Source organism: Lipotes vexillifer, unplaced genomic scaffold (assembly GCF_000442215.2).
Source record: "Lipotes vexillifer unplaced genomic scaffold, Lipotes_vexillifer_v1.1 scaffold371, whole genome shotgun sequence".
NCBI classification, from domain to species: domain Eukaryota; kingdom Metazoa; phylum Chordata; class Mammalia; order Artiodactyla; family Lipotidae; genus Lipotes; species Lipotes vexillifer.
The window spans coordinates 2,202,799-2,226,763 of NW_006786304.1; the positions used below are offsets into that span (position 1 = coordinate 2,202,799).

At 50.8% G+C, this 23,965-nt stretch overlaps 2 protein-coding genes and 1 non-coding gene across 3 annotated transcripts in view; all 3 read right to left on the reverse strand.

Moving 5' to 3' along the window:
• Positions 1-2,141: 2,141 nt before the first annotated feature.
• Positions 2,142-2,213, reverse strand: TRNAE-UUC (transfer RNA glutamic acid (anticodon UUC)). The gene has a single exon. It is a non-coding gene; the product is annotated as a tRNA-Glu (tRNA).
• A 1,405-nt stretch (positions 2,214-3,618) lies between these two features.
• Positions 3,619-16,764, reverse strand: PVR (PVR cell adhesion molecule). The gene is made up of 7 exons (XM_007458685.1): positions 16,686-16,764; positions 13,525-13,884; positions 11,134-11,439; positions 9,587-9,704; positions 6,467-6,615; positions 5,445-5,573; positions 3,619-3,698 (listed from the first exon to the last, which is right to left on the reverse strand). The coding sequence occupies exons 1-7, from the start codon at positions 16,762-16,764 to the stop codon at positions 3,619-3,621; spliced, it is 1,221 nt and encodes a 406-aa protein (XP_007458747.1).
• Positions 16,765-16,878: 114 nt separating this feature from the next.
• Positions 16,879-23,965, reverse strand: part of LOC103070750 (immunoglobulin superfamily member 23) — a 31,239-nt gene continuing 24,152 nt past the window's right edge. The window contains 1 exon segment of the mRNA XM_082931129.1: positions 16,879-16,987. Within this exon segment, the coding sequence (XP_082787255.1) occupies positions 16,879-16,987 (109 nt within the window).

Genomic DNA, 23,965 nt, shown 5'->3' on the forward strand with positions numbered 1-23,965 from the left:
TTTCCAAGTTTGTCGTGTGGATCAGTACTCCATTCCTTTCCATGCCTGGATAATATTCTATTGCATGGATAGACCAGATTTTGTTTATCCATTCATCTATTGATGGACATTTTCGTTGTCTCCACTATTGGCTGTTGTGAACAGTGCTGCAGTGAGCATTCGTGTACACATATTTATTAAGTACCTGTTTTCAGTTCTTTTGGGTATCTGCCTAGGAGTGGAATTCCTGGGTCATTTCATCATTTTTTTAAAAATGAATTTTTATTTATTTTATTTTTGGCTGCATTGGGTCTTTGTTGCTGTGCATGGGCTTTTCTCTAATTGCGGTGAGCCGGGGCTACTCTTCGTTGCGGTGCGCGGGCTTCTCGTTGCGGTGGCTTCCCTTGTTGCGGAGCACGGGCTCTAGGCATGCGGCCTCAGTAGTTGTGTCTCGCGGGCTCTAGAGCGCAGGCTCAGTAGTTGCGGTGCATGGGCTTAGTTGCTCCGCGGCATGTGGGATCTTCCCGGACCGGGGCTCGAACCCGTGTCCCCTGCACTGGCAGGCGGATTCTTAACCACTGAGCCACCAGGGGAGTCCTCATCATTTTTTTAATAAGTTAGATTTCAGTAGCACAGGCATTCTCACCCTGAGAAGTCTGCAGTCCAGAGGTTTCTGGGGATCTCGCAGTAACTCAAAGCAGGATGGTATTGGTTTGGTTTGAGCCCCCGCTCAACTTACGCTGTGCAGAAGCAGCCGGGGATGGGGAGGGTTTGGGGCTCTCTAAGCCTCTCCACGGTCGTCATCAGACCCTCTCCTCCCCATTCTCCAATGTGGATAAGTGTGGTTTTCTCAGTCTAATGTGAAGTTTACACAACATTTATACCAAAATTCTGGGTCCGCTCTTGACTCTTGGCTCTGTGAAATCCACACATCTTCCCCCCCAGACAGGCTGTCATGTCCATCACTGGTAGGAACAGAGACCCATGACTTCTATGGGGGACCATTTGTCAGTGTCTGTCACAAAGACAGGGGATCTGCTCTTTGATCCAGCAATTCCACCTCCAGGGTGTGTCCCAATACACATGCAAGGTCATGCACTGCAACATGGTACTAATAGTAAAAGGGTGGAAACAACACAAATATCCATCCATAGGGGCCTGGTTGAAAAACTCCTGGACATTCCCCTGTGGAGGAGGGCTGTGTGGCTATAGAAAGGCTAAAGATGCTCTCTCTGAATTTCCAGAAAACTTCAGTAATAAAAGCAGGGTCTGAGCAGTGTCTATGAGATGTTACCTATCGCGGGGAAGAGAATATATATGTATGTGTTTGTGCATCAGTAAACTTACCAGAAAGTAGTTACCTGAGATGGAAAAGGGGCCCAGGGTAGAAGGTGGCAGACAGAATAATGAGTCCCCAGAGATATCCAGGTCCTAATCCCTGGAACCCGTGAATATGTCCCCTTACATGGCAAAAGGGACTTCGCAGATGTGATTAAGTTAGGGACCTTGAGATGGGGAGTTAATCTAGAATTGTCCAGGTGGGCCCTAAATGTCATCACAAGGGTCCTCATAGGGGAAAGAGGGAGGCAGGAAGGTCAAAGAAGGAAGAGGGCAATGTGATGATGTAGCAGCGAGAGATATAGTGATGGGATGCAGGGCCGTAAGCCAGGGAAGGCCGGCCGCCTCTACAAGCTGGAAAGGCAAGGAAAGGGCCTCTCCCCTGGAACCTCCAGAAGGGACCAGCCCTGCGCGCACCTTGATCTTAGCCCCCGAGACTCACTTCAGAATTCTGGCCTCCAGAACTGTAAACAAATAATTTTGTGTTTTTTCAAGCCACCAAGTTTGTGGTAATACAATTCCCCTGCCTAAAGGGCACAGTTCAATGGTTTTTGGATACATTACGTTATTAATTTTTAAAAGTTGGGGTAACATAGAGATGACAAAAATGATCTTTGGTGTTACTGTTGCAAAAAGATTACGACTTACTGAAGGCTCAGATGGTGGTTAGCATTTTTTAGCCATAAAGCATTTTAAAACTAAGGTGTGTACATTGTTTTTAGACATGACACTATTGCACACTTAATAGACTACAGTATAGTGTAAACATAACTTTTCTTGTTTTTTTTCTGTTTAGCTGTGCCGCATGGCTTGTGGGATCTCAGTTCCCTGACCAGGGATTGAACCCGGGCCACGGCAGTGAAAGCGCTGAATCCTAACCGCTAGACCATCAGGGAATTCCCATCATAACTTTTATATGCACTGGGAAACCAAAAACTCCGCGTGACTTGCTTTATTGCGATAGTCTGGAACTGACCCCGCGATATCTCCGAGGTATGCCTGTATTTTGTAGTCAAAAGAATTGAAAAAAGAGAGAGAGTGAGAGAAGTAAGACATGCTCTCCCCCTGGTGTCTGAGAACCCTGGGGATTCGTGTCCTTGTGGCCCTCTTGATTCAGGGTCTTCCCTCCACGCCTTCGGTTCTGTCTCACACGGTGATGGTCCACGAAAAACTCTGTCCCTCCTCAATTCCCACAAAAGATCCCCTCGCACACAGCCACTCGAGGTGTAATAAATAAACTTTAATGAGGTGTTTGGGGGCTGGGGACAGACAAGGGGTTTATGTGGCAGCAAGGCAACCAATCTCCCTTTGTGTCCCTGACGCTGTGGAGCCCCACTGGCCTTGTCACCCCCTTACCACTCCCATGCTGCTGGGTCGCCTCTCTTTCCCGTCCTTCTGTGTTCCGCATTCTCCCATCTGCCTAGAGAGAAGCCCCAATCCTTCTCACTTTCTCTTGCAGAGTGGCTCAGGCCCTGCATTCTGGCCCAAGGTCTCTATCTCCCTAAGGTATTTTCTCCAACAGACAGTTCCCTCTGTCACACTTGCAGTGTAGTAAACCGTAACCAGGTGTAAACAGCTTTCCTGAGTTCTGTGACTCCTTACACTGAGTGACTCAGCCTGAGGATTGGTCTTGAGGACCCCTGAACTGTGTTGTGAGGCAGAGGGGACATTCTTGAGGTCTGGCACGGGAAGGGTGGCCAGTCTCTTTGGAGGGCGACGTCATCCATTGAGGTGGGGTGGGTGTCCAGCTGCGAGGCCCACTTCCTCACCAGCTCCAGTGAGGACTCTCTCTGTTCAGTCCCGATGCTGTTACCTCGTGCCCTCTGTCGGTGGATCCTGGGGAGATCATGAGTAGGGAGGGGAGGGACTGGGTGCCTATGAAAATTCAGGTCCCCAGGCGCCAGCACAGACCCACCAGACCACTCTCAGGGGGTGGAGCCCAGGAACCTGCAGTATGTATGTATGTATTTATTTATTTATTCATGCATGCATGCACGCCAGCCACACCGTGTGGCCTGTGGGATCTTAGTTCCCCGACCAGGGATTGAACCCGGGCCCTCGGCAATGAGAGCGTGGAGTCCTAACCACTGGACCGCCAGGGAGTTCCTGGAACCTGCGTTTCAGCAAACCTCACGGGGGATTCTGCCCAGCAGGGAGGGTTTGGGAACTGGTGCTCAAGGCCTTTGAAGAAAAGACCCAGGACCTGACTCCTGAGGCCGTGCTGGCTTTTGGTTAAGTGCTGCAGGTGCCCAGAGAGGCCTGGCCCCTCCTTGGGAAAGCTCACAGTGATTAATCTGTGGTTCATGCAGAATTCCCCCGTACCCTTCTCAGCTCCATCACCACACCTACCCCGTTAGCAGACGAGCTGTGCTGGTTCCAACCTGAGGAGACAGGAGAGGAGGTGGTCAGAAGTGAATGACAATGCTGGAAAGTATGGGAGGAAGGCACATGTGGGTGACCAGGCCCCCTGAATTCTAAGTCCTGGCTCTGCTGCTGATATGGGGGAATCACTTCCCCAAATGGTTTCTACATGTATAAAACACAACTGGGGTATAGGCTTCATCTAGTTATTCATTCAGTTATTAAGTATATGTAAATATTAACTGAGCGCAGGCTCTGGAACCAGATGGAAGGGTTCAAATCCCAGCTCTGTCCTTTAGCAGCTGTGTGACCATGGGTAATTGACTTAACCTCTCTGTGCCTCAGTTTCCTCAACCATCAAACAGGGATTTATTCAGCAAATAGAAAATGTCTACTTTGTGCCAGGTGCATTCTAGGTGCTGGGGGTATGGATGTGGTGAGCAAAATAGACAAAAATCCCTCCTCTCATGGTGCCTATGGTAATAACAACAGGCGTATTAGTAATAGTGGTAATAATCATAGCTTATATATACACCCAGTGTGTGGCTTACAGGGTGCCAAATGCTGCACTAAGTACTGTACCTATATTATAAGGTACAGTCACGCCCATTTCACAGAGGAGGAAACTGAGTCATAGAGAGTAAGGCATTTGCCCATGGTGACGCAATGAAGCAGTAGAGTGTGGGCTCAGATACAGGTAGTCTGGCTCTAGACATCATGCATTCAGCAAACACTTACTCAAATGCCTCTTTTGTGCCCGACCCTGTGGTAGGTGGTGCTGAGGACATAGCCATGACCATGACACTTCTAGCTCTGCCCTCCTGGGGCTCCCAGTCCACTGGAGAGACAGACAAGTCCCCACACAGTGATGTCCCTGAGTGGGCAAGGCTGGGGTGGGGGAGCCCAGAGCAGGTGCTTGGCTCATTTCGGGAAAGATCAGGGAGGGCTTCCTGGAGGAGGGGGCCTCCCGCTGGGATGTGAGGAGGCCAGTGGTTGAAGGAACAAAGCTTTGTAGCCAACAGAACTGCCTTCTACTCTTGACTTTCCAGCTGTGTGCCAGCTGGCAGGTGACATCACCTCTCTGAGCAAACATTTCCTCATCTATAAATGGGCTCATAGCGCGACTCTCTTTGCAGGGTGGTCGTGAGCATTCAAGGGGGTTGTGCGCAGAAAGTGCCTGGCATGGAGAAAGTGCTCAGCAAAATGTAGCTCTTTTGATTACAGAATTAGCCGCAGGGCTTTGCCAGAGGGAGCTGTGGGGATGCTGCTCCAGGCAGCAGAACAGGCTTGCAAAGCCCTTGAGGTGAGAGAAAATCAGATCCTTTTGGAGCTCGGGATCAGGCACCAGTTCCTGCCACCCCGCTCCTTTCCGTGAGAGCAGGGAGGGAGCCAGTCGTGAGCAAGACAGAGGGAAGAAAGCTGGGGTGGGGGTTAAATGTTATTCCACCCTCCATCCATCTGGCAGGAGCTCCTGCGTCACCTGGATTAAAAGCCAAATCCTTACTGTGGCCTTTGAGGACCTACAGGCGCTGCTCCCACTGTGTAAAATGAATCACTGATCCGATGACTCAAACTGCCTGGTCTCAGTGTCCTCGTCTGTCAAATGAGAGAACCTCATGGTATTGGGGTGAGGATTCAGTGAGAGGCTGCCACGTGGAAGGCTTAGTGCAGAGCCTGGCACATAGTAGGTGCTCAGTTATGTTTGCTGTGGTGATGTTCATTTATGGCAGACAGGCGGAGGATGTTGCAAAAAAGAGGGGACTCACGGGAGTTTCTGGATTTCCAGAAGTAAATCAGGAGCCCCAGCAGGAGTAGACCAACGAGGATGATAGTGAAAGTCAGGATGATAATGATCACAGAGGATGAGCCCGAATGTGATGGCTCCCTGGGAAGTCCTGTAGGAAGAGAAGGAAGCAGAGATTTAAGATGAGAGACTTCGGGCTTTTTACCTGCCCCCAAAATATTACCCTTCATTTTTTAAGGAAGCTACCACTCTGCTTCCCCCAGTCTATATGGTTTAGGTGGTCTTGACCCCCGCCTCTGGTTCCTAGGATGGGACTTTGACCTGGGCCTGGCCAATCAGAGCATTCCATTCTCCCTGGCTACTGTGATTGGTTCATGGGGGTGGGGGTGGTCTGTGACTTAAGTTGAGCCAATGAGAGCCAGCCCTGGGATTTTGGCTAGATTATTGAAAGTGGTGTATTCTTTCCCTTGGGATTTCTAAACTGGTGGGCTGTGAGCCTATAGCTGCTGAGGACCATCTTACCTTCCTGAGGGGAAAGGCTGCCAGGGAATAAAGCCAGCATAGAGAAAAGCAGAGACAAGAGAGGTCAAGAAAAGTTCCTGGGTTACATAGTTGGAGCACCTGGATCTAACCATACCTGAAGGTGCCTTTCCAATAACGTCCCATTTTTGCTTGGACTATTTTGAGTTGTGCTTCTATCAACTGCAAATGATAGAGTTCTGTCTAATACACTTGGAAAGGCCTTCCTAAGTCCATTGGGAAAAGGCATCACGCAACTACCCCAGCCTGGGTTTGCAGAGGGGCTGTGTCCAGGTGGCTGTACAATGGTTCCAATGGTACAGATGCTGAGTTAACAGAGAGTAAAGCTGATCCTGTTGAGCCTTCCGTGAGGGGGCTTAGGGGAAGGATGGGAGCTAGAGAGCATTCTTGTGGCTGAGGGACTCGTTTAACCAGGGACCATCTCTAAACTCCTCCTTCAGAGGGAATCCTACTGTGATTTCCTCTTTTGATCTTTCTGTTCTCCCCACCCAGGGGGCTTCTTACCTGTGACCAGGACGGTCACTTCTGCCTGGCCAGTCCCTAGGGCATTGGTGACAAGGCAGATGAAAGTCGTGTTGATGGACTCGTCCACGGTATGGATCAGGACCCAGGCGCCCTGGGCCACAGCAGAGGGTGGCAGGGGTCCCATGGTCCTAGGAGAGACAGAAGGGTGAGGAAGTGGCCTCGGTTGGAGGCCTAGAATAACAGGTGATGGGGCACTCGCTGTATGCCAGGAATACAGAAACCCTCACGCCATCTACAGTACAAGTTGAGAGCAAGCCTGGAGTTCCCCCAGCTCTGCCTCTAACACTCCCATCCAGCCGATCGGCAGATCCTGTCTGCCCCACCTTCAGAATCTAGCCTGAGCCTGACGACTCCTCAGGGCCTGAGCAGAGGCCCGAATGAGGTGAGGGTGAGCTGTGTGGGTACCGATGGGAAGAGCATTCCAGGCATAGGGAACAGCATATGTGAAGACCCTGAGGTGAGAGCATAACTGTAGTGTTTGAGGATCTACAAGGAGGCCACTGTGGATATAGAGGCGAGAGCAAAGGACCACGGCCACCACCCTGTTCCCCCTACTCCTGGGGGAACCTTCTCACTGGGCTCCCTATTTCCACCCCCACTCCCACCCCACTCTGTCCCCCACTCAGCATCTGAGAGACCTTGTTAGAACTAAGTCAGCTCGGGGACTTCCCTGGTGGCACAGTGGTTAAGAATCCGCCTGCCAGTGCAAGGGACACGGGTTCAAAGAAGCCCGAGCACCGCAACTAAGAGCAGCCCCGCTCACCGCAACTAGAGAAAGCCCGCGCGCACCAACGAAGACCCAATGCAGCCAAAAATAAATAAAATTAAAAAAAATTATATATGTAAAAAAAGAACTAAGTCAGCCCAAGTCCCTCCTCTGTCCAGAGCCCTCCAGTAAAGGAAAAGTCCTTAGCACGGGCACAGGTCCCACACAAGCTGGCTCCCTGATGCCACTGACCCCTTTGCTCTCGCCTCTGTATCCATGGTGGCCTATTTGTTGATCCTCGAACACTCCAGTTATGTTCCCACCTCAGGGTCTTCGCATATGCTGTTCCCTGTGCCTGGAATGCCCTTCCCATCGGTACCCATACCGCCCACCCTCACTTCCTTCAGGCCTCTGTTCAGACATCACCTTTGTGATGCCTTCCTTGGCCACCCTCTTTCAACTGCAGTGACCCGCTTCTTACCCTCCTCCTCTGCTTTATCTTTTCCATGGCATTTATCACCACCTGACACACTCTGTTCTTGACAACGTTATCTTGTTTACTTTTTAAAATTAAAGAAAAATATTTTGGCCACGCCCTGCGGCTTGTGGGATCTTAGTTCCCCGACCAGGGATTGAACCCCGGGCCCCTGCAGTGAAAGTGCAGAATCCAAACCACTAGACCACCAGGGAATTCCCATGTTATCTTGTTTAATTGTTTCTCTCCCCCATCAGAATGGGAGCTCTGAGAGGGGAGGGAATTTGGTCTATTTTATTTACCAAGGTTTGTGGGTCAACAGCATCTGGCACACAGTAAGCAGTCAAGAAATACTGGTTCAATGGATGGAGGAGACGCAGGCATGGATTTGGGCGGCAGAGCTGGCATGGAAACCCGGCTGTGTGGCTCGTGAGCCTGAATCATGGCGCTTTGGGGCAGGAAGGTTAACGGCCAGCCATCAATACCAGTTGAAAACCTTCGACCGGCAGTTCCTCTGGCCAACCGTTGAGACACGACTGTGGCTGTCTACAGAGATGGACAGATGGGGATGCTCACCACCATGGCATTTGCATAGTTGAAAACAGGAGAGCACCTCCGTATCCCCATTTGGGATTGGTTAAATCATTGAAGGGCTCATCTATGATGGAATCTCAGCACCATGAAGAAGGGGGCTGTGGGTATTTTGAAATGCATAGAAGATAAGGACTGTTGGCTAGATGGAGACAGAAATGGACTGATGGGCAGGAATGTGACAAAGAAGTGTGTGAAAATATCAGAGGGAGAATCCACGTGGTGGGGTTTTTGAGTGTTCACTGGAAAATTCTTACAACTTTTCTGTATGTGTGAAAATTTTCCTCATAAAGTGTTGGAAAATAGATCTATGTGCCTTGACATGGAGAGGTGTTCATGAGATAGAGGAAAAAAATTTAAATTGTACATAGAGCACAGTTTTTGTTTAGAAATATTGGGAAAAAAGACGGGAAGGATATATAACAAAGGGTAACAGTGGAGGTGTTCTGGAGGTGACTGGGTACATGACTACAGGTGCTATTTTCTTCTTTTTACTCATAACCATATTGTTATGGTTTCTACAATGTTCTGTACTTTCTACAAAGTTTCTACAATGCTAAGTTATTTTTGAAATAGGAAAAAAGGCCCAATAAAAATTACATAAAACATGGGACTTCCTTGGTGGTGCATTGGATAAGACTCTGCAGTCCCAGTGCAGGGGGCCCGGTTTTGATCCCTGGTTGGGGAACTAGATCCCACATGCCGCAACTGAGAGTTCGCATGCCGCAACTAAGGAGCCCGCGTGCTGCAACTAAGACCCGGAGCAAGCAAATAAATAAGTTTAAAAAAATTACATAAAACAATTTACCCCTTTGCCTTTATCTTCCCCCACTTGTAACCCCAGCCTCGGTATGAATTTGAGGATATTTTCTCATTGCTCTGCCCCTCAGTCAAGAGAACAGGGGCGGACAGGGGGATCAGGTTGGGAGCGAGACGCCCATGGGAGGCTCACCTCTGTGCCCCATGGCTGTGTGCCCAGGCAGATGATGGCAGCTCCTGCGGCCGAGCTAATCTTTAATCCAGGCCTGGCCATAGTGCAGACTGTGCCTGGAGTGTGGGGATCATGTGGGTTCAAGCTAAGTACAGCAGGCACACCGTAAAGAGCAGGTGTGTCAGCACACCTGGACTAAAGCACCTCATAAACTCTGCGCATGCAAGACAGACATTTTCCTGGGGGCCTACAGTTGACTGCTTGCTCTTTTTACTTTCCTGCCTACACCCTTCCTCCCTCAGACCCAGGCAGGAGCCGAGGTCCCCAACCCCCTCATCTCTCAGGACCCAGGTAGCTGGGTTCCCAGCCCCTCCTCCCTCTGACCCAGGAACTCACGTGTTCCAGTTATAACCTGTGGGCTCTGGTTTGCTGCGGACGTCACAGTGCAGGGAGGCCTCACTACGGCCGATGTACCAGTTGCCATCATAGCCGGATATGGAGACCTCGGGGGGGTCTGGGGGAAACAGATACACAGGCTCAGAGACAGAGAGCCTTCAGAGGGGCCTAAAGATAATTGGGATTCATGTCACAACAGGAAAAGGGCCTTGGTGGGTTTTGGGGAACAGCTCAAGGTGGAGAGGCCTCCGAGGGGTCTGGGGCGATGGGTTCTACCCCCCGGCTCCGAGAATAGAAGTCTGGGAGTCCTCAGCAGGTTGCCAGGGAGGTGGGGCACAGAGAGGGCTTCTCAGGACCTGCTTCTCTCTACTGGTTTTCCTGGGTAAAGCCAGATCCTGGTGTGCCTGGGCTGTCCTGTGAGAAGAGGCCTCCTGGGTGCTCATAATACACAGGAGCATATTCAAGGCTCTGATGAGTCCCGTAGGAAAGAATCCTGGATGACCCTGTTTCAGCCTGCTGCTTATCCAACTCAAATGTGATCGACGGGAGATTTTCAAAATCCCCAGAGGGAAGGCCAATGAGACAGGGTGTTTGTGTGTGTGTGAGGTGGGGGGGGTGCGGAGGCAATCAGTACAGCACCTACTGGGGAGGGAGTATTCGGTATAGACAGTGATGGGAGGACACAGCCCGTAGACGAGCCAGTGTAGACAACAGTGGGCTAGAGAGAGGTATAGACTACACTGGAGCCAGTGTAGACCTCTCTCCAGGGGATCCATTGTAGACAGTGTTTTGGGTCGGTGTGAGAGAGTGCCTGGGAGAACCCGTGTAGAAAATGCAGGGTTTCAGTGCAGCAGTGGTCACGGGCACCTCTCTAGATAACACAGGGAACAGTGCCAACTCCCCACAGCTGATGGCCTACATGACTGGTGTAGACATTGAGGGCAGCGCTGTCTGGGGCCCAGAGGAGCCAGGGTAGATGGTTGCTAAGGCAGGGTAGAAACGGACAAGGGAGTTGGTGTAGATGGTGGGGAGGTGGTGTAGCAGTGTGCACAGGTCAGTGTGGACAGTTGCCAGGGGAGCAGGTGTAGGCACTGTGTGTAGATTGGCCTCAAAGGAGCCCATATGGGGCGTCAGTGTAGGCAGTGGCCAGGGTAGACAATCGGGGAGCAGTGTGGACTGTGGCCTAAGAAGCTGGTATAGGCCTTTCCTGGCGGTCCAGTGGTTAAGACTCTGTGCTCCCATTGTAGGGGGCACGGGTTCAATCCCTGGTTGGGGAACTAAGATCCCGCATGCCACGTGGTGCAGCCAAAAGAAAAAAAATAAGAAGCTGGTATAGACAATGAAGGACAATGCCGTTTATGGCCCAGGGGAGCCAGTGTAGACGATGTGCGGACGGGGAGAGGCGGTAATCAGGGAAGCCAGTGAGGATGATGCGGGTGATGTTGGAAGTGGCCTGGGTGGGGGGCGGTCAGTGTAGACAACGGTGGGGGAGGGTAGAGACAGTCTGGCAGCCCCTCCTGTCATTGCTCACACTTGGGTCCACTCACAGGGCACGCTGAGGGTCATGGGCAGTACCACCCGCTCCTCGAAGCTCTCGTGCTCCACTCTGCAAGTGACATTCTTGCCATCCACGTGGCTGGAGGGCATTAAGGTTAAGAGACTGATGACGGTGACAGTGCCGGGCAGGGGCCCTGGCACCTGGCTTGTATTGGCCATCTTGTCCAGGGGCGGGGACCAGGAGATGCGGCCGGGCGGGCGACCCCCCGTGGAGATGCAGTGGGCCACGGGCACAGGCTCCAGGCTGAGCTGGCTGCGCGGGATCTCCCGGGTCTCAGCCTTGTTCTGGGGCTGGGCTGCAGGAAAGAAGCAAAAGGGACGGGTCACTCGTCACCTGCAGTCATTCAACAAACATCTCAGCAGCAGAGGAGGGCGGATCATCGAGGGGCCAGGATGCGGCCAGGTTCAAATCCCAGCTCTGCCCCTGAGCAGTAGGGTGGCCTTGGGCAAGTCCATGCCTCAGTTTCCTTGTCTGTCAACTGGGTGTAATGCGAGGATCACTGGTGATGAGAATTTGCAGGTAAAGCTCTTAAAATGGTACTTGGCGTGTAATAAGTGCTCAATATATGTTATTATTATTGGTAATTGGACACATTGCCTGGCTCTGTGATGGGCAGTGTTGAGGACCCAGCAACGACCGAGACAACCCCACCCCTGCCTTCATGGTGGACTTTCCAAGGGGAAGACAGACTTCCGGAGGCAGTGAGGACTCAGAGTGGGCAAGGCTGGGATGGGGGAGCCCAGAAGGGGTGCCTGAATCTGGGGGGCGGGGTTACAGAGGGCTTCATGGAAGAGACGGAGGGATGAGCCGTGCCCTGGAGGTTCAGAGGGAAAGTGACTGGCTCAAGGTTACACGGGTATCAGCGACAGAGCTGGACCTCCCCACAAGGTCTGTCTGACTCCAAAACTACCTTGACCATTTCTTTTTTTTTTTTTTTTTTTGCGGTACACGGGCTTCTCAATGCTGTGGCCTCTCCCGTTGCGGAGCACAGGCTCCGGACACACAGGCTCAGCGGCCATGGGTCATGGGCCCAGCCGCTCCGCGGCATGTGGGATCTTCCCGGACCAGGGCATGAACCCGTGTCCCCTGCATCGGCAGGCGGACTCTCAACCACTGCGCCACCAGGGAAGCCCCTACCTTGACCATTCCTTAATCATTCTGGTGATTCCAAGACCTGGGGTTTCACTTGGTTCCTTTCGCCTCAGTACCTGTGTTCTTATTACTGAAGATTTCTCTTTGACTCATTGGTTCTGTTTTACCCTCATCCTAAATCATAGGACCTGAAGTCCCAAGTTTTCTGAAACGACGACAGTTGCCTTTGGTTGGGTACTGTGTGCCAGGCACTGTTCCAAGCACTTAATCTTTCCTGAGTCATTCATGCAAGGCCTGGGACAGTTCCTGGCACATAAGCAGAAAAGAAACGTCAGCTCTTACTCATCCTCATAGCGGATCTCCATTTCACAGATGAGGAAACGAGGCACAGAGACTTTGTACTCAGCTGCCAAGAGGAGGGCCTGTCATGTTTTCGCTGGTGCTCATAAAAATGGGGGGCTTCCCTGGTGGCGCAGTGGTTGAGAGCCCGCCTGCCGATGCGGGGGACACGGGTTCATGACCCCGGGAGGATCCCACATGCTGCCGAGCGGCTGGGCCCGTGCGCCATGGCCACTGAGCCTGCGCGTCCGGAGCCTGTGCTCCGCAGCGGGAGAGGCCACAACAGTGAGAGGCCCGCGTACCGCAAAAAAAAAGAACACATGGTTCCATGACAATGCCAAGGGTGTCCCCACCCCCGCCGCCCCGCCCCACTGGGTATCAGAATCCCCTTCTCCCAGTCTGTCTATTTCAACTCTCCCTTCCTCACCGAAGGGAGTAACAATAACTGACCCCCTATCACCCGCTCACAGAGGCCTCTGCTCTAATCAGTTCACCTGGATAAACTCCCGGGACCCTCAGGACAGCTTTCTGAAGGCGCTGTTGTTACTAAGCCTATTTTACAGATGAGGAAAGGAGGTTCCCAAGCTTTTCCGCTTTCCAGGGTCCTTCCTGTCCCCACCCCTTTCTCGCACCAGCCACTCCCCGCCTCCCCGCTCCCCAGCACCTCCAGCACCTCCAGCCCCTCCATCCCCTCGGCCCTCAATCTCAAAGATCTTACTTCCCAGCATCTCTAGTACTCTCTTTTGGTCCTCCAGCCCTTCCCCACTCTAATCTCCCCCTCTGCATCCCCGCCCCACCATTGCCCGACCTCCTTCTTTTGTCCCCGCGGAATCTCTGCTCGGGAGGGACTCTCCCTCCCTCCCGGGCCCTTCCCTCTCTTTGCGTTCCTCCCTACCCCGCCCCACACCCCTCCCTTTCGGCCCCCCTCCTCCCCCTCCTCCTGGCTCACCGAGCACCCGGAGCCAGGTTCGGGCGCTTCGGTCGCCGTTGGGGAACGTGGCGAACTGGCAGGTGTAATTGCCTTCATCTTCGGCGCGCAACCCCCGCACGGCCAGCGATGCGTCTCGCAGCTCCTCGCCTGGCCTGGCGGCCACGAACTCCAACCGGCCGGGCTCCGGGAAGCTGGGGCCCTGGGTGGGGTGGAAGACCGCCACGCTGCGGGCGGCCTCCGCCAGCTTCTGCCGAGTCCAGGTCACCTGCGTCACCGTCACGTTGTGCCCCAGCGGCTGCAGTTTGCACGGCAGCTCTGTGGTGTCGCCCAGGAAGCCGCGCACCTGGGCTGGGGCCAGCACTCCGATTGTCTTGGTCCCTGCGGGGAAACGCGGGGCGAGTCATACCCGGGTGTCCCTGATCTGGATGGGGAGAGGCGCCTGGGAGGTCGCTCACCTGCGCCTTGGAGCCCCTTAGTTGGGAGTGTGTGTGGGGAGGAGGACGGAGGTGGGGAGGGTCAGTCCGGATCCAGGGGTGAGGGTGAGGGCAGCTGGACTGGGTCTGCAACCGGGTCGCTCCCGTTCAGTCGGGCTGTTATTACCGTATTTCCTCTATCTCAGCATTATCAGTTTTTAAAATTGTGGTCAATATTGTGGTTAAAAATTAAAATTGCCACTTAAACCATTTTAAAACGTACAGTTCAGTGGCAGGAAGTACATTCACGATGTTGTGCAACCACCACAAACTTTTTCATCACCCCGAGTCATCAATTTTAAGATGTCATTTACAGCACGACCCGTCCTCAGTGGTTAGAGCATCCTGGATTTAGAGGTGTGGAAAGGGGAAGAAACTCTAGGTCTTAGAATACATGAAATAAAGTATTACTGCTATTACTCTGTGCGGACTCAGGTTGGGAAAATGTTTGTAGGGGATCCTAGCACGAGAAGGGAGGTGATCATAGCCCCAGCATTTCGGATCCCCTCAGATCTCTGCTGTGAGCCTTCCGGCAGTTTCCTTAACCTCTCTGATTCTTCTTCCTAGTTTGTAAAATGGGACTGAGAACAGTTAACATTCACGGGTTGCTTACAAAGATCGGGGCTGTTCTGAGCACTTTACACATCTCCCAGCATTCAGGCCTTAAACAGCTCCTTGAGGTAAGCACTACCATCAGCCCCACTTTATAGAGAGGGAAAGCGAGGCACAGAGTCTTGTGCTCCAGATCACACAGAGCACAAGTGGCAGAGGTGGATTTGAACCTGGGCCATCTACAGTTAAGACTCCTGATCTCTCATCCACCAGGCTCCAGATGAAAATCTTTCTGCCCAGGGCCCCCTGCACATAGTAGGTCCTCAATATGTGTTGGCTTTTATCGATATCAAGAAACACAATGCTGTGCATCCTTACTAATAATAATAAGGATAAGGGACAAGGTGAGAAGGAGTTAAGTGCTTTGACTCTCAGTCCTGCTACTCACTAGCTGTGGCCTCTGTGCTACTGGTTTCACTCCTCTGAGCCTCAGTCTCCTCATCTGTAAAATGGGGGTGGTTATAACTTAAGAGGGTGTTGGGAGGACTAAATGAGGAAGAGGAAATTTATGTAAAGGGATTAGCTATGCCGAGCACCCTATACAGGGGAATATTATAATTATTGTTACGAGGAAGAGGAGGCTGGGAGGTAGTGGACTGGGGTGCTTGGAGCGTGCTGTGTTGAGGGAGGGCACGGTCTGGACACGAGGGGATTGTGGAGTGGTGAGCATGCTAGTCTGGCTTCGAATGCCAGCTCCACCATGGACATGCTGTGCAGCTCTGGGCAAGTGAGTCTCCTCTGATGAGTCTCCTGGGAAGCCCCTTGTTTATGAGCTGCCGACTTAGGCTTCATGGGTGAAAAGAAAACACCCAGGCTTTCAGCAAATTGTCTCTGAGAGTGACATGTCACCCTTCCAGAAAGCCTTCCACTCTGCCTTCTGTCTGCATCCTCCATGCCCTGGGTCCAAACTCCTGGCTCTAGCAATGACATCCTGATGTGGCTCCTCTTGATGTGGCTCCTGATGTGGCTCACCTCTTTTCTTTGGTTTTTCTCGCTCCATGAGGCAAGACCGCTCTGGGCAAGTGAGTCTCCTGCTTCTCTCGATGGCAAGACTGCTAAGAGGATGAAACTGGATGAAGTGGCCTTTCTCTGGCTTTGTACTCTGAGTAATAGCCAGGCCCAAGCTCCACTGTGTGCCTTAGGTGAGGCCTCCTCCAACCCTCTCCGAGGGCCCATGCGATCCACACTGGGAGCACCGTGTGGTCAGAGGGGGCATGTGAGCCTTGCAGGTTCAAGCCACTTGCCTAAGCTAACCAGCAAGTGAGGGGCAGAGCCTGGCTTGAGACGTTTGGGGACATGGCCGGACTCTGGTTTCCCCGAGCCTGCATTCAGTGTTGTTATTGTTCACGTGAAATATCGTTATCATTAGTGTTGTTCTTCAGTGCATCTGACCTAGCTCAGCATCTTCCCAAGACACGGTCTTACTAGGTAGGTAGAATTCCACCCCCTGCCCCATCCCCAACACACACTTTATGGAAACAGAGAGCTTAGGTCACTTTCCTGTGCTCACACATGTATTACACGCCAAAAGCTATTTTGAGCCCACCGCCGTCTGACATCAGTGCTGTATCCCCAGTAACTTGGAAGGCTGCCCATAGTAGGAACTCTATAGTAAACGTGTGTGAGATGAATGCATGCATGAATGAACGGCCGTGTCCTTAGAGTCAGACATGTGGGGTCCAACGGCAACGGGGTTATGTGCCCGCTGCTCCCTCCCCGCAAACCGCCCCCCCCCACCCCACATCAGGCATCCTCTGGCGTTGTCTGCGGGTTATTGGGGGCTGGGGAGAAGGGTCCGCTTGTAGCGAGCGGGGTCGAGAGGTGTGGTGCCCGGGCGTGAGTCGCCTTCCACCTTATTTTTTTCCCCGGAGGCTGGCCCGCCCCGCCCTTCAGAAATCTCCCGAGGTCCGGTGTATTTCCAGGAAGCTGTCAGGCGAGTCCGCCCCGGGCCCGGCGTTTCTTCATCCCCGGGGCGGAGGGGAGCACAAAGCGAAGGGCGGTGCGCTCTGCCTTGGGGAGCCCAGGGGGCCCGGCCCAGGCGGGTGGGGAGGGAGAGGGGGAGCAGGGGCCGCTCGACCGCGTGGGGTCACTCACCGGCTCCCGAGGGCGCCCAGAACAGCGGCAGCAGGGACAGCAGCAGCGGCGGCCAAGCTAAGGGAGTGGCTCGGGCCATGCTCCTGGTTCTGGGCTCACTCGTATCCACTTCAGATGATGCGTGAGCTCCCTTCCATCTCTGAGCTTTGTGCAAGTGCTACGCGTGGGCCGAGGGTGGAAAAATAATCATTTCTCAAGTGCCTCTCTTTTTACAAGTGACTCCCCCATCCATTCTCTCTGCCAGGCGCCGCGGCCGCCGCAGGCCCTGGCCAGGAATCCTGGCGTCACTCAGCCGCCGAAGCCTAGGGGAGGCAAGGGGGAAGTTCTGCTCCTTCCCTCCTCAGACTCGCAGCGGGCAAGAAGTGGAACTGGGCTCCCGGGTCCCCGCCCGCTCCCGGGGCTCCCGCCGAGGCTCCGGTACTGCCCCTCCCTCCGCGCCTGCGCTGTCACTCGTCACTACGACAACATCACTAGGAGGTGGGCTCTCATTCGGGGAAGCTTCGATACAAGGATCCCCATGTGACAGGCGAGGAAACTGAGGCACGCAGAGAGGTTCAGCGACTTTCTAAAGTTCAAGGTTGGCGGGGGACAGAGCAGAGAGTCGAGTGTATAATCGGGACAGATCCTGAGTTCCGAAGCTCAAAAGCTTAAACCCCCTGGGTTCATGTTGGGCAAGTTGCTTCTCCTCCAGAGGCCTCAGTTTTCTCATCTGAAAGATGGACAGGATAACAGCACTCACCTCACGGGAGGGTTTGTAAGACTTAAGCAACTGCTTAGCCCAGTTCCTGGTATATCGTTTGTACTCAATAAACAGCTATCACAATGACAACAACTGTTGCTTTACAGTTATCACCAAATAACAGTGCTGGTGAGAATGATGGCTCATTCATTTTTCATTCCATAGATATTTTATTGAACCAGGCAGCATTCCAGGCACAGGGGATGCAGCAGAAAATAAAACAGACAAAAATCCCTGCCTTCCTGAAGCCCACCTTCTGTCGGAGGGAAACAGACCATTAACAGATCAATACACAGAACAGCATCATGTCTAGAGGTGATGATGGTTAGGGAGCAACGTGTAGAAGAGAGAGAGATGAGAGAGACCAAGACAGAGACTGAGGAATGAGAGGGGAATGGAGATAAACACACTCAGAGATGGCCACTGGGAGATAGGGAGAGAGAAAGAGAAAAGGCACAAAGATAGAGACACAAGACAGATAGTGAGATGGGAGAGAATCGAGAGGGGACAGAGAGACCCAGAGAGCCCTATGCTGATACGGAGCTTGGGAGACTTGCTGGTCCCCAGCCCTGTTCATCCCAGTCATGATCCCCACCTGGCCCACTAGCAGCTCTGACCCTTGTTCTGTGACATCCCCATATCTTTCTAGAAAATTCCCCCTTTGGGCTTTGGCCAGTTTGGAGGGTTCTCTTCCCTGCTTCCCTCTCTGACTTGGCCCCAGAGCCCACTCCTGGCACACAGCTGTGGGTGGGTGGCTCTGGTGCATGGTGTCTCTCACTCTGCATGTATGTAGGTGAATTTCTGAATGGAAATGTGGGAGCTGGTCTCTGGGAAATCTCTGAATTTTCTGGCACTCTTGTTCTGGGCCTCTGAGTTATTTCCAAATCGGGAAATTGTGGCCGCTGCTATGTTTCTCCCCTGGACCATGATGTCACCTCTGGGGTTCCCCCTCCTCCCAGGGCTCCCAGCTACGCTTACTGTGGTTGCAGCAGCCTCCTCTCTGACTCTGGATGGTCAGAGGCTTCCCTCTTTCCCCCCTGCCAATGTTTGGACTTCAGATTTGGGGCCCACCTCACCCCAAATTCTGCCTCTTCCCCACTGGACATCTGACTTCTCGGTGACAGGAGTGGGGCCTCTGTCTGACATCAAATCATTAGAGCCTTGGTCCTGAACAATTCCACGCAATGCAGATGATACAGCCTCCGTTACTGAAGCTCAAAATTGGGGGCGGGGCTGAGGGTCAGGGATGCGGTGAAGGTTAGGGATGAACTCTAAGAGGGGGTCAAGAAAAGGGAGGTTCTCAGGGATAGGGTTAAGATGTGGTGAGTGTCAGTAGGAGGGGGCGGGCCTTTGGTGACTCGTATTCCTGGGGAAAAACGCTTTGAGTCAATAAATACTTGGGAAGGCCAAAAGGTCCAGGCTGTCAAAATTGCTGAATTAAATAAAAAGTCTTGTCGCAGGTCTGGGTGAGGCTGGGTGAGGGTGTGATGGAGGGAGATGGGTGCCAGCTGGAATGGGTGGGTTGAGTTAAGGAGTTGTCTGGTTCCCCTGACAGCCCCTCTGCTGGCTCCTTTCCACCTCTGAGCCCTGAGGGGTGGTCTGGGGTCTCATTGAAACCACCCTCCTCTGGTTCCCACAGCTCCCTGGGCTCCGCCACCATGGCCCTTTGCTCTTTGTATTCATTCAATGAATACATGTTTATTGAGCACCTACTATGTGCTCGGCCCTGTCCTAAGTGCTGAAGATACAGTTGTGAGCAAGAGACAAAGTTCCTGTCTTGCTGGAGGTACCATGCTGGATGGGAGTTGGGAAGAGAAAGATAATAAAAAAAGTAGACAGGTACTCTATATACCAGGGAATGGTAAAAGCTATGAAGAAAAATAAGACACAGTAAGGAGACAAGGAAGAATTTCTTCAATATTCCTCCTTTGTGGCTGCCCAACACTTTTGACTCTACTCCCTCCAGCTTCCCCTGCATGTCCCTCCTTCCCAAGGCAGAAACAAACAAACAAACCAAAAAACCCTCACAGCTTTAGTGTTTCTTTCAGCAGGTACAAGCCTGTGAACTAGGTGTCACCAATTGACTTGCATTTGGAGGGGACAACACAAGCCAGTTCTGAGCAGATGTTTTAAAGTTATGGCCTGGCTCATCCATTGTTCTTCTTTGGTTCCAATAACTACCTGTCCCAGATGGGGCTGCTCCTTCAGCCATGGTTCCAGGACAAAGAGGATGTGTGAAGAAGAGACACAGCTGACCTGCCGTCAATGTGTAACATGAGTGAGAAATTGATGAGCAAATCATCAAGATTTAGGGGTTGTTTGTTATTGCAGCAAAATCCAGTGAAAGCTGACTGATAGAAAAATCATCTCTGAGATGGGGTGTTGAAACCTAAATGAAGTCAGCTCCATGATTGCCTGGGGATAAAGTATTTCAGGCACAGGAAGAAGCAAGTGCAAAGGCCCTGAGGCACAAACCTGCTTGCTGACTTGACAAAGGGGCCGGTGTGGCTGGAGTAGGAAGAGTAATGGGAAGTATGAGGAACAGTTGAGAGAGGTAGGAAGAGGTCAGATGTTATTAGACTTAGTGGGCCATGGTAAGATGTTGATATTTTACGGAGGTGGGAAGACCTTGGGGGGTTTTGAGCTGGTGTGATCACACTTGTGTTTTATCTTCCTGGACTGGGCTGGAACAGTCAAAGAAAAATTGACAGGCAGATTCTTAACCACTGCGCCACCGGGGAAGTCCCCAGACTTGTGTTTTAACAGGGTCCCTCTGGCTGCCCTGTGGGGAACAGGCTGTAGTGGGTGGCAGGTTGAAGCCAGTGGGGAAGTGACTGCAATGGTCCAGGTAGGAGGTGATGGAGGATCATTGCTGGGTGGTGGAAGGGGAGGTGAGACGAAGCGGTTGGATTTGAATGTAATTTGAAGGTAGAGACCCAGGGATTTGCTGACAGATTGGATGTGGGGCATGAAAGAAACCTCTCTTTCCCACCGAGGACCCCACGGTCCTGGCCTGAGGGAAGGAGGAAGTGCTTTTGACTGAAACGGGGACAATGGCTGGAGCAGCAGGTTTGGAAGGAAAAGCAAATTTGGTTTCGGACTTTCTTCTTTGTATCTTCCTGTCAATACTCTAAATTCCTTGAGGGTTGGGACCAGTTCTAGACATGTTTCTGTCCTCAAGTGCCAAAACATCTATTGAAAGAATAAATAAGTGAATGGAGAGGGCAGACAGCAGAAGCAAGAAGAAGTACAATCCTGCAGCCTGTGGAACAAAACCCACGTTCACAGAAAGATAGACAAGATGAAAAGGCAGAGGGCTATGTACCAGATGAAGGAACAAGATAAAACCCCAGAAAAACAACGAAATGAAGTGGATATAGGCAACCTTCCAGAAAAAGAATTCAGAATAGTGATAGTGAAGATGATCCAGGACCCCGGAAAAAGAATGGAGGCAAAGATCGAGAAGATGCAAGAAATATTCAGCAAAGACCTGGAAGAATTAAAGAACAAACAGAGATGAACAATACAATAACTGAAATGAAAACTACACTAGAAGGAATCAATAGCAGAATAACTGAGGCAGAAGAACGGATATGTGATCTGGAAGACAGAATGGTGGAATTCACTGCTGTGGAACAGAATAAAGAAAAAAGAATGAAAAGAAATGAAGACAGCCTAAGAGACCTCTGGGACAACATTGACCGAACCAACGTTCGCATTATAGGGGTCCCAGAAGGAGAAGAGAGAGAGAAAGGACCCGAGAAAATATTTGAAGAGATTATAGTCGAAAACTTCCCTAACATGGGAAAGGAAATAGCCACCCAAGTCCAGGAAGTGCAGAGAGTCCCATAAAGGATAAACCCAAGGAGAAACACGCCGAAACACACAGTAATCAAACTGGTAAAAATTAAAGACAAAGAAAAATTATTGAAAGCAGCAAGAGAAAAGCGACAAGTAACGTACAAGGGAATTCCCATAAGGTTAACAGCTGATTTCTCAGCAGAAACTCTACAAGCCAGAAGGGAGCGGCATGACATATTTAAAGTGATGAAAGGGAAGAACCTACAACCAAGATTACTCTACCTGGCAAGGATCTCATTCAGATTCGATGGAGCAATCAAAAGCTTTACAGACAAGCAAAAGATAAGAGAATTCAGCACCACCAAACCAGCTTTACAACAAATGCTAAAGGAGCTTCTCTAAGTGGGAAACACAAGAGAAGAAAAGGACCTATAAAAACAAACCCAAAACAATTAAGAAAAATGGTAATAGGAACGTACATATTGATAATTACCTTAAACGTGAGTGGATTAAATGCTCCAACCAAAAGACACAAGCTCGCTGAATGGATACAAAAACAAGACTCGTATATATGCTGTCTACAAGAGTCCCACTTCAGACCTAGGGACACATACAGACTGAAAGTGAGGGGTTGGAAAAAGATATTCCGTGCAAATGGAAATCAAAAGAAAGCTGGACTAGCAATACTCATATCAGATAAAATAGACTTTAAAATAAAGACAGTTACAAGAGACAAGGAAGGACACTACATAATGATCAAGGGATCAATCCAAGAAGAAGATAGAACAATTATAAATATATATGCACCCAACACAGGAGCACCTCAATACACAAGGCAACTGCTAACAGCTATAAAAGAGGAAATCAACAGTAACACAATAGTGTGGGACTTTAACGCCTCACTTACACCGATGGACAGATCATCCAAACAGAAAATTAATAAGGAAACACAAGCTTTAAATGACACAATAGGCCAGATAGATTTAATTTATATTTATAGGACATTCTATCCAAAAACAGCAAATTACACTTTCTTCTCAAGTGCACATGGAGCATTCTCCAGGATTGACCACATCTTGCGTCACAAATCAAGCCTCAGTAAATTTAAGACAATTGAAATCATATCAAGCACCCTTTCTGACCACAACGCTATGAGATTAGAAATCAATTACAGGGAAAAAAACCGTAGGAAAACACAAACACATGGAGGCTAAACAATACGTTACTAAATAAGCAAGAGATCACTGAAGAAATCAAAGAGGAAATCAAACAATACCTAGAAACAAATGACAATGAAAACACGACGATCCAAAACCTATGGGATGCAGCAAAAGCGGTTCTAAGAGGGAAGTTTCTAGCAATGCAATCCTACCTCAGGAAACAACAAACATCTCAAATAAACAATCTAACCTCACACCTAAAAGAACTAGAGAAAGAAGAACAACCAAATCCCAAAGTTAGCAGAAGGAAAGAAATCATAAAGATCAGAGCAGAAATAAATGAAATAGAGACAAAGAAAACAATAGCAAAGATCAATAAAACTAAAGGCTGGTTCTTTGAGAAGATAAACAAAATTGATAAACCATTAGCCAGACTCATCAAGAAAAAGAGGGAGAGGACTCAAATCATTAAAATTAGAAATGAAAAAGGAAAAGTTACAACAGACACAGCAGAAACACAAAGCATCCTAAGAGACTACTACAAGCAGCTCTATGCCCCCAAAATGGACAACCTGGAAGAAATGGACAAATGCTTAGGAAGGTATAACCTTCCAAGACTGAACCAGGAAGAAAGAGAAAATATGAACAGACCAATCACAAGTAATGAAATTGAAACTGTGATTAATTTCCGCACCCAAAAGAATCACCTGGAAGCTTGTATAATCAAGCAGATATGAATATATTTCTTTAGTCTTCCCTCCCACATAGAAAAAAAAAAATAGCATTGTTCTGCCTCCTCCTGCTTTTTACCTACTTTTATGTCTTTCTACACAAGGACATAGCAAGCTGCCTCATTCACTTATTCATTCATTGGTTTATTTGTTCATTCATTCACAGCTGTACAGCATTCCATTGCATGAACACGCCATAAACTTTGAACCTGTCCTCAGTGGATGGGCCTTTCGGGTGTTTCCAACTCTTTTCATTTGCAAACTATCCTGCCCAGAGTAACCGTGTCCACGCCATTTCCCATGCGTGTGACTCTCAGTTCCATAGGTTCCTAGAAGCTGATTTGCTGGGTCAGAGGGCATGTGCACTTGTGGTTTTGGAGGATATTGACAAATTGTCGTCCCCTACTCTTGCCAGCCAGTGTTTCCTACCCATGGATGCACACGGTAGTGAACTGAAGCTTTTAAAATTTCAGATGTGGGGACTTCCCTGGGGGCGCAGTGGTTAAGAATCCGCCTGCCAATGCAGGGGACGTGGGTTCGATCCCTGGGCTGGGAGGATCCCGCATGCCGCGGAGCAGCTAAGCCCGGGCGACACAGCTACTGAGCCTGCGCTCTAGGGCCTGCGCGCCGCAACTATGGAAGCCCATGCTCCGCAAGAGAAGCCACCGTGATGAGAAGCCCGTGCACCACAACGAAGAGTAGCCCCCGCTTGCCGCAACTAGAGAAAGCCCGCGCGCAGCAACGAAGACCCAATGCAGCCAAAAATAAAAAATAAAATTTCAGATGTGAAGTTTTGCCCCAAAGGATTTGATGTAGGAACATGGAGGCTGGCTGGGAGGGTGGGAAGGG

Bases quoted from the DNA above. Each gene is read 5' to 3' on its own strand.
- PVR (XM_007458685.1), bottom strand. From the start codon at position 16,764: ATGGCCCGAGCCACTCCCTTAGCTTGGCCGCCGCTGCTGCTGTCCCTG. The intron at 11,440-13,524 runs GTGAGCCAGGAG...TCTTTCCTGCAG, and splicing joins AACCTGGCTCCGGGTGCTCG to CCCAGCCCCAGAACAAGGCT. The intron at 6,616-9,586 runs GTGAGTTCCTGG...TGTCTCTCCTAG, and splicing joins ACAGGTTATAACTGGAACAC to GACCATGGGACCCCTGCCAC.